At 42.5% G+C, this 15,910-nt stretch overlaps 2 protein-coding genes across 5 annotated transcripts in view; both read right to left on the bottom strand.

The window, feature by feature from the left end:
- Nucleotides 1–13,433, bottom strand: part of OGT (O-linked N-acetylglucosamine (GlcNAc) transferase) — a 79,098-nt gene extending 65,665 nt beyond the window's left edge. Inside the window, exons 1-3 of one of the 2 annotated variants that reach the window (XM_048864931.2) lie at nucleotides 13,226–13,433; nucleotides 6,894–7,074; nucleotides 5,317–5,560 (exon numbers count right to left, since the gene is read on the bottom strand). In XM_048864931.2, coding sequence (XP_048720888.1) covers nucleotides 5,317–5,560; nucleotides 6,894–7,074; nucleotides 13,226–13,262 — 462 coding nt within the window. In that variant the 5' untranslated portion in view covers nucleotides 13,263–13,433. The remainder of the gene's footprint in view (nucleotides 1–5,316; nucleotides 5,561–6,893; nucleotides 7,075–13,225) is intronic. The other variant, XM_048864932.2, reaches the window with a different exon arrangement.
- Nucleotides 13,434–14,219: 786 nt separating this feature from the next.
- Nucleotides 14,220–15,910, bottom strand: part of TAF1 (TATA-box binding protein associated factor 1) — a 142,276-nt gene continuing 140,585 nt past the window's right edge. For all 3 annotated transcript variants that reach the window (XM_048864913.2, XM_048864915.2, XM_048864917.2), the window contains one exon: nucleotides 14,220–15,799. In XM_048864913.2, the coding sequence (XP_048720870.1) occupies nucleotides 15,580–15,799 (220 nt within the window). In that variant the 3' untranslated portion in view covers nucleotides 14,220–15,579. The remainder of the gene's footprint in view (nucleotides 15,800–15,910) is intronic.

Below are 15,910 nucleotides of genomic sequence, written 5' to 3'. Positions count from 1 at the left end.
CTGTTAAACAGTAATATGGTGATTTCTATAAAGAGAAGCACCCAATTAATCCAATTCATAATAATGGAAAAACACCAACAGCAAACAAAGAAAATAAGTTTTTAGGTCCCATTTTTGTATGAGGGTCACAATTCTTTTGAGCAGTAGTGAAAATAATTTTGGGAGAAACTGTATCATAAAAATCTACCTTAGTTCTCAAGCGCATCACCCTAATCATACCTTCATAATTATCTGTGCTTTGTTCAGATTCTGTTGTGACGGGACCTTAAGTACCTAGACAGAAAGTAACCCTGCCTCCAAGGCAGCGTTTATTTTCCACTTTTGTTCGTTTGGTAGTTTGTCCCATTTCACCTGCTTCGCTGACCCTATTTTATCGTTTTCTTACTTTCACCGTAACCAGAGCCAGGACTCAGAACTAAAATATAAAATTGGCAGCAAATGGGAGGACCAGGAGAGGAAGGCACCTTCAGTGTCTACTCCCCAGAAAGATACACATTTTAAACTTGTTTTACATTGAGAAGAACACATTTGTATAAGAAAACAATAGTACAGTATTCCTGAACAGCGCACAAGCCGACTGTTCTGCAATGAGGAAAGCTAAACCTAACAGAATTTTTTACCAGAGGTTATTTTTAATCAAATAAAATAATGGTTTTTAACCACCCCAGCAAAAAGCCAGTTAGAAAATGCCTTACACTTGGACTATTTTAAAAACAGTTTCATTAGTGCATACCACATTACACTTAGTTTTAGTTACATATTCAAATCGTGGTTACACGAGACAGTATACGTGGATTAATTTACAGATGTACAAATAAAGTAAAACTGAGTGGGTATAATACTAATATATGTATTTATAATAACTGGTCAGAATATCTGCATACATTTTGCTTCAGTACTTTCTCAGGGAATTTATACATGTCATGACTCATTTCAGTTTTCAATATTATATACACAAAAGTCAAACACATTTGATTATATGAAAACAAAAATGCAGAGTTGTAGGCCTGAAGCACTAAGCAATCAGAAGCATGCACAGTTGCAGACTACCAGTCCAGGTCCTATCGGCCATGCAGCATAATACAGCAGAAAACTAACTCCGAACCTACTCCTCAGTTCTGAAGGGATGTATCTAAAGTTTGAAATTATTTGTTCTACGCTTGCTGAACTTCTGGATACTAACAATTATTTTTCGCAGATTCCTGGTTTAAACCAGTATTTACCAGGGCCCTGTCCTAAATTAGTTTTTCCCCAGGGAAACTGACAACCCTGATCCAGTAACCAATTGTCCTACTGCAGTCAGCAGGGCTGTGTGAAGTATTTGGAGAGCACAATGCAGACCAGAGGTCAGCTCAGGCCTAATTTTAAACCCTGAAACGAACCTGAAGCAAGCACAACCCAATGCAAATCCCACCTGAGTGTGTTGAGGCATTTATAGAACTGACCCAAACATGATCCTTTCCCCCCAAACTCCTGTCAGCATGGTCTCCTCGTCCTTAGGGTTTGGCCTGGTAGGGGTTTCCCGCTCCCCTTCCCCACGGAGTTGACATGACAGCTGCTGCATGCCCTGCTCCTGCTGGCTACCATGGCCTCACTGTACTGTGCATGATGTGGCGTGAGAAGTGCTACAGTATTACTCCACAGAGAGATCGTAGTGGCCAGCAGGAGAGGGGTCTGCAGCCACTGCCACACTGACTGCATGGGTAGGTGGTGACACAGCCAACAGGTGACAGACCTGACCCGAACCCCACAACTGTATTCTGATTCTGTCAGGTTCAGGTCAGGTTGCAAGGCTCTACTGAAGACTAAAAAGATACTGAACAGTAACATCTTGGCATTAGGTATATGACAAAGTCATTAAAGCAGATGATCCCATCCAAGGGAAACACTGAAATATTAAATACTAATCTTTTTTGCATCTTGTTAATCCATAGTATGGATTTATTAGTATTTAACAACTTTCAGGTTTATATTTTGTCATATGATTTAAAAACTTTAAAAGAAGTTAGTGACAGTACAGCATTCCCTAATTCTCAATCCAGAGATCAATTTTTCCCTACTCTCCTCCTTCTCACAGAATTTCTCATGTAAGTCAAAGGCATCAATAGCAAATCACCTCTTAGAAAAATCTAAAAACATTCATAGATTCCAAAGCCATAAGGGACCACTGTGATCTAGTCTGACCTACTGTGTAACACAGGCCACAGAACTTCCCCAAATTAGCATATCTTTTAGATCATCAATCTTGATTTAAAGATTGCTAGCAATGGGGAATCTACCATAACCCTTGGTAAACTGTTTCAATGGTTAATTACCCTTGCTATTAAAAATGTATGCCTTATTCCCAATCAGAATTTCTTCAGCTGCCAGCCACCGGATCACGTTATACCTTTTTCTGCTAGACTGAATAACCTATTATCAAGTATCAGCTCTCCATGTAGGTACTTATAGACTAAGGCTTGGTGTACACTACCAACTTGTGTCAGTATAACTACATCCCTCAGGCGTGTGGAAAAACCATACCTCAAGCAATGTAGTTATACTGACCTACCCGCTAGAGTAGACAGTGCTATGTTGGCTGGAGTGCATCTCCCACTGACATAGCTACCACCTCTTGGGGAGGTGGATTAACTACACCGATGGGAGAATTCTCTTCCTTCGGAGTAGAGCATCTTCGTTAAAGCACTACAGCTGCGCCAGTGCAGTGTTTTAAGTTTACACAAGCCCTAATCAAGCTGCCCCTTAATCTTCTTTGTTAAGCTAAACAGGTTGAGTTCCCTGAATCTACCACTATAACGCATGTTATATGCTCAATGCTTTTTTTGCCTCTGTCTTCACTAACAAGGTCAGCTCCCAGACTGCTGCACTGGGCATCACAACATGGGGAGTAGATGGCCAGCCCTCTGTGGAGAAAGAGGTGGTTAGGGACTATTTAGAAAAACTGGACGTGCACAAGTCCACGGGGTCGGACGAGTTGCATCCGAGAGTGCTCAAGGAATTGGCGGCTGTGATTGCAGAGCCATTGGCCGTTATCTTTGAAAACTCGTGGCGAACGGGGGAAGTCCCAGATGACTGGAAAAAGGCTAATGTAGTGCCAATCTTTAAAAAAGGGAAGGAGGAGGATCCTGGGAACTACAGGCCAGTCAGCCTCACCTCAGTCCCCGGAAAAATCATGGAGCAGGTCCTCAAAGAATCAATCCTGAAGCACTTACATGAGAGGAAAGTGATCAGGAACAGTCAGCACGGATTCACCAAGGGAAGGTCATGCCTGACTAATCTAATCGCCTTCTATGATGAGATTACTGGTTCTGTGGATGAAGGGAAAGCAGTGGATGTATTGTTTCTTGACTTTAGCAAAGCTTTTGACACGGTCTCCCACAGTATTCTTGTCAGCAAGTTAAAGAAGTATGGGCTGGATGAATGCACTATAAGGTGGGTAGAAAGTTGGCTACATTGTCGGGCTCAACAGGTATTGATCAATGGCTCCGTATCTAGTTGGCAGCCGGTGTCAAGTGGAGTGCCCCAGGGGTCGGTTTTGTTCAATATCTTTATAAATGATCTGGAGGATGGTGTGGATTGCACCCTCAGCAAATTTGCGGATGATACTAAACTGGGAGGAGTGGTAGATAAGCTGGAGGGCAGGGATAGGATACAGAGGGACCTAGACAAATTGGAGGATTGGGCCAAAAGAAATCTGATGAGGTTCAATAAGGATAAGTGCAGGGTCCTGCACTTAGGACGGAAGAACCCAATGCACAGCTACAGACTAGGGGCCGAATGGCTAGGCAGCAGTTCTGCGGAAAAGGACCTAGGGGTGACAGTGGACGAGAAGCTGGATATGAGTCAGCAGTGTGCCCTTGTTGCCAAGAAGGCCAATGGCATTTTGGGATGTATAAGTAGGGGCATTGCCAGCAGATCGAGGGACGTGATCGTTCCCCTCTATTCGACATTGGTGAGGCCTCATCTGAGTACTGTGTCCAGTTTTGGGACCCACACTACAAGAAGGATGTGGATAAATTGGAGAGAGTCCAGCGAAGGGCAACAAAAATGATTAGGGGTCTGTAACACATGACTTATGAGGAGAGGCTGAGGGAACTGGGATTGTTTAGTCTGCAGAAGAGAAGAATGAGGGGGGATTTGATAGCTGCTTTCAACTACCTGAGAGGTGGTTCCAGAGAGGATGGTTCTAGACTATTCTCAGTGGTAGAAGAGGACAGGACAAGGAGTAATGGTCTCAAGTTGCAGTGGGGGAGGTTTAGGTTGGATATTAGGAAAAACTTTTTCACTAGGAGGGTGGTGAAACACTGGAGTGCGTTACCTAGGGAGGTGGTAGAATCTCCTTCCTTAGAAGTTTTTAAGGTCAGGCTTGACAAAGCCCCGGCTGGGATGATTTAAGTGGGGATTGGTCCTGCTTTGAGCAGGGGATTCGACTAGATGACCTCCTGAAGTCCCTTCCAACCCTGATATTCTATGATTCTATGTTTTCTAATCCTTTATTCACTCTCCTGGCTCTTCTCTGAACCCTCTTGAATTTATCAACATCCTTGAATTTTGGACACAGGAATCAGGTATTCTGGCAGCAGTCTCACTAGTGTCAATTACAGAAGTAAAATAACTTTTCTACTCCTACTCGAGATTCTCCTGTTTATGCAGCTAAGAACTGAATTTGACCTTGTGGCAACAGCATTGCCCTGGGAGCTCACATTCAGCTGATTATTCACCACAACTCCCAAATCTTTTTCAGAGTCACTGCTTGGGAAATTTCCTTTATTAACTCAATTATAGAGATAAGTATATAAGAAGCAGTCATAGAACATTCCCAGAAAAACTTTTTTTTGCAGACAAGCAAAGAATGTCATGCCTTTTAAAACCTGTAAAAAGAATGTTAATTGTGAAAAATCTGACTAGAAACATGGTCAGCGGTTCTCAAACTGTGGGTCGGGAACCCCAAAGTGTGTCACGACTCCGTTTTAATGGGTTACCAGGTTGGCGTTAGACCTGCTGGAGCCCAGGATCGAAGCCAAAGCCCAACCCCCATCGCCCAGGGCTGAAGCCCAAGGGCTTCGGCCTGGGGTGGCAGGGCCTGGGCTTCAGCCCCCCCAGCCCGGGGTCATGTACTAATTTTTGTCGTCAGAAGCTGGTCACGGTGCAATGAAGTTTGAGAACCCCTGCACTAAGTCTATGGTTAGGGTTTCACCACCAGCCTTAACTCTTCAAATCATCATGTAAACCAAAGACTTCTCTATCTGTACTGAAGCAGCAGTGTGCTTGATGATGGGGTATAACATGGAGCTCTATGAACAGAGTGTTACTTACAGGATTGTACTGAAGGGCAGAAACATAGGCTTGTACTGCCCCTTCCATATCACCCGCAGCTACCAGTGCAGCAGCCAGATTAATATATCCATCAATGAAATCTGGTTTGAGGCGTAGCGCATGCCTATAATGCTCAATAGCTTCTTGCAGCTGCCCACGTTCCTTGTACACATTTCCTAGATTTGAGTAGGCTTCGGCCAACAATGGATTCTGTTTAATAGCCAAAGTGCTGAAGTGAGCGGACCTGGAGAAAATCAGACAAGTTAACACAAACAACTTTGCCAACGGGGAGGTTTACAGGCAAGCCTATGGCCAGAATTACTCGTACAATCTCAAGTCAGTCAACTATATAACCAACTAACCATCCTTGCAAAACCATCCTGCAAGGTTTATCTGCCCAGGCACAAAATCTACTATTCCAACTTCACAATATTTTACATGCTTATTCAAGACAGATTACTTGTCAGAGGTAAGTACAATTTTGCAAAGCTTCTAGCCTAAGCTCACACTGATGGATCAAAAACACTCCAAAAAACTTCTATTCACACGTTTCAACGGTTTCAGGCTTTGGCATGCCTTCCGATCAACTTACACACATGTTTTTTCTGACTCTTTTCAATAGACAGAGTAACAGGAAGGGGTGATGTAGAAACTTTTTGTTCCCTAAACTTGGGAAATATTACACTTGATCTAAACCACATAAAATGATCCCAAGGCACTATGGTGAGGAGACGCTTGCAGCAATAATTCTAAACACACCATTTAATTAGTTACACCTCCAATAACTAGAACAGTTAACAAGCTTTTAAACATTTGAGGTATAGTAGAAAGTAAGATGAATGAAGGTAAAAGTACACCAATGAGTCAACTTTGAGACTAATAAAATTTCACAAAGATTGCAAAGAGAGGAACATATTTCAGGGATAAACAATATGTGTTGCGGCCTAACAGCTAGTGTCCAAGAGGCACCAGAAGAAACAACGAATAACGTAGAAGTGCCTTTGAGTGCACCTGGTACATACAGTTGATGCTGATTTGTCCATTTATGGCATTAAGAGAAGTTATCCCTGTCACGTGTTTAACCAACTTAAGCTATTTAGAGGAATATGTGCGTCTCTCTATTCTTCAATTCGGTTACTTTGAGCACAAAACCCAAAGCTCTGAGGAGGCTTAATAAAAGCAAACACACTTTCATGTGTTTTGCACGAAGATTGTCATTATAGAGGCTCCCATTCCCAAGCTGGTAGAGGATTTCATGGAGCATAATTTACTAACCTTGGATACAACCTCTACAGAAAGTGGTAAAAAAGCCCAGAAGAGATATTAGACACTACCTTGGTGTTGCCTGGGATGCTATTCACCATAACCAAAGCCAAAAACGGAAAAATAATCTATGGCTACTGCCCTGATCTTCTCTGTTGTCAGTCAAGTAGTGACTCAAATATCAGTTAAATAACAAAATTAACTAAAATTATAACAAAGTTTCTCATAGCTGCAGACAGCATTAATAGATTCTTTTTTCAGGCTAGAAGTGTTAACGAAACCAAGAGTAGAAATGGACATTCCAAATCTCTTACCTGTCCAGTCTGCGACACTGGAAGTGAATGGATGATAGTAATAAAAGAACGCCAGTGTTATCAGGCTCTTGTCTCCAAAGCTGCATGCAGTGTCTCTCTGCTGCTTCAAAGTCTCCTGCCTGATATTCACGATGAGCCAACTCCGCTAACCCTTGGAAGGAAAGCATACGTTTCGTTGGTTCTGGAGAATCACCAAAACATTTAGGGGGGAAAACAAAAAGTTAGAAAATGGAAACAAAAAGTTGTAAAAATATGGTGTGTAAAATTAAAGGATGAAAATGCTTGAAACTACGTAAAGCACTAGAGTGTCTGGCATTTTAAACTCCCAAATCCTCATTTCAACATACTTTTATGACATCTCTAGCATTAATTTATATGTTTATTTTACAATGGTCTTTTCTCAGTCAGGGTTGGGAAATATATTCAATAAGAATTTATAATCAATATATTAAAAGCTGTTTATTTTCAGAAATTCACCAGTCATTACTCCCTGCTTCTCTTTTCATCACATACAAAACTATCAAACTAAATAATGTAAGATACAACCGAGTTTTTAAAACTGAATTAGAGACTTCACACTGAAATTCTATTTGAAGAGACTTCTGCTGCAATATTGTATTTCCTGTCCTTAATACCTCAGCATGAAAACAGGTTGAATCTGTTTGCTTGTTCCTCCCACCTGAAGCTAGAACCTGCTCATAATATTATAATCCATTGCTCTAGTAAGTATTGGGTGGGAAAAAGCAAGAACAGTAGCATTCTTAAAAATAAAGATACAGGTTTCATGCAAAAGAAAAAAAACACAACCCTCAAGAAATAAAAGAAAGGGAACACAAAGACTTTTGCTACATATGCAGACTTGTTTTGCATTAGAACTTGTTTCAAAGTTTTCATATGGTGCCAGCAAGTCTCAAATGGTACTTCCCTTGCCCTCACACACTGCTTATCTCATCTATGCTGAACAAAAACAAAACACCACCACCAAAACCATCCAGAGGGTGGCTTGGCTAACAGAGCATGCTGTAATTAAAGACTATATTCTCCTAGCCCTTTAAGGAATGGGTCATTAGGAAGGACAGGCTTGGGGGGCAAGGTTGTTAAGCAGAGGGAGTTAATTTTGAATGTCTAGTTAGATTAGGAACAGGAGTTTTATGTGTTTGATAAAACTTGAATATTTTTTGTTGTATATATGCATATTTTAATGGTTTAAATAAAACAGCACCTTTCTGAGACAAAGATCATGCAATCCTACTTCCCAAATGCAAATCACAGCTACCTGGCATGGAAAATGAACGATTAGGCTGAAGCACAGGTATGCTACTAATAAGCAGGGCTTGAAAAATCCATTTGTCCCAGAGAACAGGTAAGTCGCCTTGCACCAAGGTCTGTCTGAACATTTTGTACCACCAATTGTTATTTGTAACACTGAAGATTACTGTAAATGAAAGACCAGTGAAAGACTTCTATTTTTCCAATTATTGTGGATGTATTTTTACCAGATTCGCCAGTTTCGCAAAGAAACATTTCCCACCATAACCTGGTTGATCTTTATTTTATTAAATGCAAAACCCATGTACAGCTGAATCCTCTGTAATACTAGGGACCTGAAACAGATCTAATTTACCAGAGAAGCATATAGATACTACAGAAATCCCTGGAAGTCAGTTTCCTCTGGTTGTAAGAATCTAAAAAGTATAATTCTGTGTGAAAAGTAGGAAATTATGAAAAAAAGAAAGAAAAAGGTCAAGGGAATCTGAAGCTACTTATTGAGTTTTTTAATTCACTCTTTTCAAATTGATGGTATCCTTTCAATCTTTCATTTAAAAATGAATCTTTCCGGTGCTGATTGTAGAGACACACTCCGTTCATGTTTGGAAGGCTAAGCTGATTCAGTGTTCTCTTTCAAGGAAAGACAGACAGCTCTAGTGTGTCTCCTACTGTTCATAGCTTTGACATGCTGCCCTAGGGTGGAATTAACACCACTCTGGTCAGGTTCATTACTATGAACCCCTCAAGTTTTACCACACAGCCTGGGAAAGCTCCCAAGAGAGGCTAGCTCAAGTTATTCGCAGACAAACCTCCAAAACAGGCTGAAAGAATAAGTGGTGCTTCCAATTTTTAGACCTACTAGTCACAGGCTATGAAAGCTGGACTCTTCTTGGGGAATCTAAGGACACCACCATTCCCAGGAACTTGATCTGGTGGAGGACTAGGCAACTCACTAGAGGATGGCCTAGACTAGTGGTTTTCAAACTATGGGTCGTGACCCAGTACTGGGTCACGGAATGTAAGGCACTGGGTCGCGGTGGCTGTGGTCCCATCGGTGGCGCTGCCCAGCTAAGGCAAAATAGTCCCTACCTGTTCTGACACCGTGCTGCTCCCCATAAACGGCCAGCAGCAGGTCTGGCTCCTAGGTGTGGGGGGCTGCATAACCCCCGAGCACTGGCTCCACACTCCCATTGCCCGGGAGCTGGGGGGGCCGGTGCCTGTGGGCGAGAGCCACCTAGTAACCGGATCTGCTGCTGGCTGCTTTCAGGAGTAAGAGGTTTGCGGTGCCAAGACAGGCGGGAAGCCTGCCGCTGCACCGCTGACCGGGCACTGCCAGAGCTAAGCCCGCACCCCAACCCCCTGCCCTGAGCTCCCCCAACCCAGAGCCCCCTCCTGCACCCTAAAACCCTCATCCCCAACCCAGAACCTACACCCTCAGCCCAGAGTCCTGACCCCCTCCTGCACCCTAACCCCCTGTCCCAGCCCAGAGCCCCCTCGCACACCCTGAACTCCTCATACCCAGCCCTCACCCCTGCACCTCAACCCTCTATCCCAGCCCTGAGCCCCTCCCACACCCCAAACCCCTAATCCCCAGCTCCAATAGGTTGCAGGCATCAACAGTTTTCTTCAACTGGGTCACCAGAAAAAAAAGTTTGAAAACCACTGGCCTAGACCACACTGTTAAGTACCCAGTTCCCATTGGTGCTACCGCTGGTTCAGTTTTAGTCCTTCAGATAGCTTGTGCCTGGTAAAAAAAAATTCCAATCTCTGCTGTTAAGTGTTCTACTACTACTGAAGTTGCAAAGACAAAGGAAGCTAAAAGGAGGAAATCAACTGTTATGTACTACTACCCTTAACTCAAGATGGAAATGTTGAAATGAGATTTACAACTGTGAAACTAAAGGTAATCTGTTTTATTTGTTTACTTTGAAACTGAGATACGTTTTATTTGCCCCCCACCAACCCCATCTGCCAAAACACAAACATCTAAGTTTCATGCTTAAAACTGGAGGGCAAGGTGGATAAAAATCAATGATTTTTAAAAAAAAAAGCAAGATTTTTTTATTATTTTAATCAGTTTTTTTTTTTTGATAAAATGTTTGAGGGAAAAAACCTATCTAAAGATAGTTTTAATTAAGATATCTTTGAGCTATAATGTATCTCATCATGGAATAGGGATTATAAATTCTAATTCTATAGCTTGAGACAATATATTCATGTAAGGTTAAGGAAAGTTTTGTGAAGGAGTTCCAACAGTTCATAGATTAGGGACCCAATCCTATGAGGTTCCACAGGCTTCTGTACAGATTATTTAGGTTAATCTTTCTATCTAACTAATGGGACTCAGTGCTCAGTCTAGAAGATATCATCAGAGATGCTTAGTTTTGTAGTTCTCAAATTGGATTTGTCTCTCCAGAGATAACTGCAAGCACGTTTTGAAAGAAAGAAAGGTGAGAAATAACAGACGTCAACCTTATTCTCCCTCTGTAAATTTGTGTACACAGAGTCAATCCCTTACCTCTCTCTAAAAGAGTAAAGTTTCAAAAAGTTCAATGAATAGACAATTGTTGGGGGCGGAATAGATCCGGACAAGGAGAAGAAGTCTGGAGATAAATGTGAGAAGCGAGGGACATATATATGCTTGTTTTGTTATAATATTATATGCTTGCTGTTGAAGAAAAAAATTCAGAATACGTAATGTTGTTGTTTTAGTTAACTAAAACAATTTAAATGTCTCTCTGGTGATGTTCTCCTCCTAATACAGCATGGCAAGAAAATCCTGCAAATATTAATGATTACCTATTGAATTGGAGATAGTTCACCTCCCAATGACTTCATAAATATCTGCTTCCATTACCTTTGGTAAATGAAATAACCAATCATTCATTTTCTGACATAGCTGTAAAACTAATCTGAAAAGTTTTCAAAATAATACACTGTTTTAAAAATGTATAGTGTGTACCTTCTAAAAATGAAACCTACATCTCTATCTCTGAGTTGTAAAGAATACGTATTAAGTTTATAACAACCAACAACAATGCACTTTTATGTAGAAATCCATGATTAAATCGAGTCTAGTGATTTAAATCAAATTAACCCTGCTGAAGGGTGACAGATACAAGGAAGTGGCTCAGAGATGCTTTACTTTTGTCCAAAACTTGGGAGAATGGATTCTACTAACCTGAGGATCAGTGAAACACACCCTTAGATTTTCTTCATTTGCCAAATCTTTCAAAAATGAGCGACACCCCAACTTCTCCCCACCAATTAAATTCAGGAGCACTAGTGCCAACCAACCACTTCACTCCTTTCTGTGAAATTTTGGAACTGGCCCTATTCGCAAGTATTGGGGGGGGATGTGGGGTGGCCAGCTAGATCAGAGTCCAAAATGAAATCAGAGCCCTGCTCTTTAACACTTTTGATATATAAGAGACACCATTTATCCAACAAATGCACAGCCTTGCAATTAATACCTTCCTATAGAGTTCACTTCAAGTCAAACTAGTTCTGAAAGTAACAATGATAGTTAAGTAGATTCCAGAAGAGTTCTTCCTCAGGCACATACAGAACTCTGTATCTATTATTTATATAGTCTAGTGTAAGTGCATTAATTCAAATGTTTTCTAAAGAGTACCTGACTTTATGAGAGACCTTGACCAAGAATAGTATGTGCTATGATAATAAGTTAATGTTTGTCAAGTGCTCAGAAACAGCAATAACCAGCTTAGAAAACAAAGAAGAAAAAGCTATAAAAAGATGCCAAAAGCAAATTTTCTTGCAAAAGATTTGATCTTAACAGCAGATCTTAAAAGCATTTTCCTATTAAGCTGTCAATTTATGAAATAAAGTATTTGGTTCACTTCAACACATACTCCTGAAAGTACAGAAAGGAACTCCTAAAAAATGTAACTGGAACTAAGGGGATGAGGTAGGAGGAGAGGTCCAGGCATTTCCCAAGAAATATTTCTGGGCCCTATTTCATAAAGCTTTCACGCAAGTACAAACTAAATCATGGTTCTACAACACATCAAAAAAATGCACACTCAGTGATGCTTTACAAGAAATTCAAGCTATGATGAAAACTGAATTATGAAAACAAAAAAGCCAAACACTGTGACTTAGAAAATAGAAATAAAAGTTAAAAAAAAAGTTTAGACTGATGTGGCCCCCACAAACTGCAGTTTAAGACCTGCAATTTATACTATTTACCACAAGTTGTTACAGAAAGAACATAAAAAATTCAGTGTGACCAATTTGTATGATTTGCAGGATCAGCAAGCCACCTTGAGTTGCTGTGTGAAATATCTGGGGACTGCATTCTCCTATGCACAATTACTGAACCTCAGACACAGGATTCTGGAAAATTCCACCTTTCAAATTGAATCATTTAGTATAAACTTCTCAGCTACTTGGTCTCAAAACAGAAGAGGCAATATGCAAAAGGACAGAACTAAGTAAACTACAAGAACTAATCTTTTATGCTGACACTTTACAGGATTCATACATCAACAGAGTAGGATACAGAATACTTCCGTATTAGCTTGTGCTTCTCATCAGCGGAAAACCCTTCCCCCACTGCCAATGTACACACCTCAGTGCTTTTTTATTTTCGCTGATCTCTCTTGAAAACAACCACATTTGCCGTAATGGCTAAGAACCCCGAGAAAACTGAGCTCTGGAATTAAACTTCAATTCTCAATAGTATCAATATCCCAATCTGTCCACACAGACGAACCAAAGGACCAGTGGCAGCGGGACGCCTGCGGCGGCCGACTGGGGAGAAGGACCCCTTTACCCCATGGGGGAAGGGCACGCTCTGCGACCCCGGAACGGGAACTACCAGCAAACGGCCCTCCGCGAACAGCGGTCGCAGGGCCTGGGGCCCCCCTTGCCCGGCAGGGACCCCACCCCAGCACGGGGCCTGGGGGCCCCCCTTGCCCGGCAGGGACCCCACCCCAAGGCCCTCCGGAGACACCGCAGCCCTAGCAGGGCGGTGACCTCAGGTCTCCCGCACCCCCACAGCGAGATGAGGCACGGCCTGCCCGGCCCCGCAGGCCAGGTACCTGTGCTGTCAGCCACGTTCCCCACAGAGGTCGCCATCAGGAGAGACGCCGGGCTGCGGCTGGGCGGGCGAGCCTCGGGCTGAAGCTCTGGGGCTCCCCGGGCGCGGAGAGATCCAATCAGGCGCGAACAAGCCACCGAGCAACAGCGTCCCCGAGCTCCCCCTTCGCGCTAAGGCGGCGGCTCCAGAAATGGCGGCAGAGGCGGAGGAAGCTACACAGCCGGGGCGTATGGCTCCTGACGGACCTATTTCTTTCCACAAAATAGTCCGTCTAGGGAAAGGAACCCTGGACGGTGTAGAATCCTAGCCGATATCAAATCCACTTGAGGCGGATAAATCTGTTTCTGGAACTAACTCGCCTCCTTTCGATGGCCTCTCTGATTAGAGAGCCACAGAAGCCTATAAAAAGTGGCCACTCATCTTCTCGGTATCGTTCCGCGTGAGACCATTGCGACAAATGAGATCTCAGCGCGCATGTGTCAGGCGCTACCACCTTCTCTCACCCGCACATGGCGCCCGCGGCTAACTCCGCTGCGTGCGTCACGGAGACGCAGCGCGTGCATATTGGCCCCAAGTCCCGCCCCCAGGGGCGGAGCTTAGAGCGGGCTCCGGGGAGGGCCTCGCGCCCGGTCTCCCCTCTCCTCCCGGGCAGACCCTGCTGGGGGGCGCGGCGGGGGAGCCGGACTCGAGTCTCGAGCGTGGCCCCCCGGAGAAAGGCCGGCGGGAAGAGAAGAGCGCTGCCCAGCACGTGTTCGCAGTTATAAAAGTGAGATGATTTTGGTGTAAAATAATCTCTGAAGGAGGGAGGCTGACCGCTCCCAGCCCCTCCTCGTATTATGGATCGCTCATTTTCCGTAAAATGCGACTGCCATCCCCCAGCCCCAAACCCTACCACACGTTCAGCCTCACTAATACCCCCCCCCACTCACTCTCTCTCTCTCACTCACACACACACACACACACACACCAGTTTCAGCTGAAATGAGCATTACACCTTAGGCTTACAAATTTATTTCAAATACATTCAAAATGTAAATTAAACAAACAAAGGAACTTTCATTAAAACACAGTATGTCAATATCAACTGAAAGGTTGATAATTTAAATACACAAGTCAGGAAATTCAACATTTATGATTCTGGTTGGATTTGTGGTTACTACCATTTGTAGATATGTAGCAAGAGGGGATTTTTCCAAATGCGACATAGTGATTAGGTTCCTTCAAAATACCTAAGTACTCACTCTGTAGCTAAAAAGATCAGATTTTAAATTTCACTTTGAACACTCTCTCTTCTCCCTTCTGTCCCATACATAGAAGAGCACCAACATGCTTACAGGCAAGGATGGTTATGAAATCACAAGTGGACTGAGACCTGCTCTCACAAAAGCTAAGGGACAGTGGAACAGAAACCATCCTATAATGAAATAGCATATAAGGAATTTATCTGTATTTTGACTTTAAGGATTCATCCAATGAACTGTACAACAGAGAGACAAGGAGGCTCTATAGCACTTCCTAGATGGTTCTGTGCTTTCCCTTCATTTGATTAAGACAAGAAAGAGAACTCACTCCCAGATATTTTAAAGCACAAGGAAAGCCCAGAGAAATTCCTGTGCAACTGCTGGATGAAGACTTGGGTTAGTAGTTACGGATTTCCAGGACAAACTCTAACTTGAGCAGGGAGCTTCAAAAAACCTGTTATTCCTGTGAATTACGATGTTCAAGGCTGTTAAGCAGTTCCCAAGAGACCTAGAAACCAGCTGTGATAGAATTCCAGGGAATGCATTCATGGGCTGATGGGCCTGACTAATTTTTTTCTGAATACTTGGGGTACACTTCAGAAAATATAAGGACCATGCCCTTCTCTAATAAAGGGGAAAAGCTGCTTTAGATGTTAAAAATGCTTTAGATGTTAAATTTACTCCGACTTTTGTAGAATATTTCTTCAATTGTTTATTTCTTATATAAATGTATGGGCTGTTTAATGGAGTCACATCAAAGGTCAACATAAGGTATTTAAACACCAGCCTAATATTTGTAAGAAGTTTTCAGTGTATATCTGAAAAGAATGAGGGGAAGTAAACCTGTAGCTGGCTTCAGTAACTAGAGCTCTTGGACTGCTGTGCAGGTCACAGCAGGTTATCTTTGTCTAAATCTTGTCATTCACAATTCAGATAATTTAATAATAAATATACAATAGAATTCTACTAAAATTGAAGTTATGCAAGAAAAATAAACTGCTTCAAATTAACAGTGCATAGTCCCTTAGTACAAAAGAGTATGAGGGAAATTCATTCATCTGAATCCAGATCACAGATTGCTACATCCCTCAGTAACTGAGAGTATCTGGGCAACTCATTCATCTGAGTCCAGGTCACTATCTCCTGCAATGGAGTGAAAATCCTCGCTATCTTCCTCATCCTCTGAAAGATGAACCTGACTTAACACACTTGGCCCACATCGCTGTTCTTCCTCTTCCTCCTCCTCCTCTTCAGAGATCTCATACCCTCCAATGCTGCTAAAGCTGGTATCTCGTGTGTTGGACTTTGGATCTGGCTCCTCATAGCTTCCATAACTAAAAGAAAGAATGGAATCTCATTACACTTACATTTTCAGCTTACTTGTTTACATCCACAGTTTCTACTTAACCTCTTACAGAAAAGAAAAAAGTCTGGTGACCTGCTCA

Source organism: Caretta caretta, chromosome 9, assembly GCF_965140235.1.
Source record: "Caretta caretta isolate rCarCar2 chromosome 9, rCarCar1.hap1, whole genome shotgun sequence".
Lineage (NCBI taxonomy): Eukaryota > Metazoa > Chordata > Testudines > Cheloniidae > Caretta > Caretta caretta.
The sequence above is the reverse complement of the archived record's forward strand: the minus strand, read 5'-3'. Positions and strand labels throughout refer to the sequence as shown.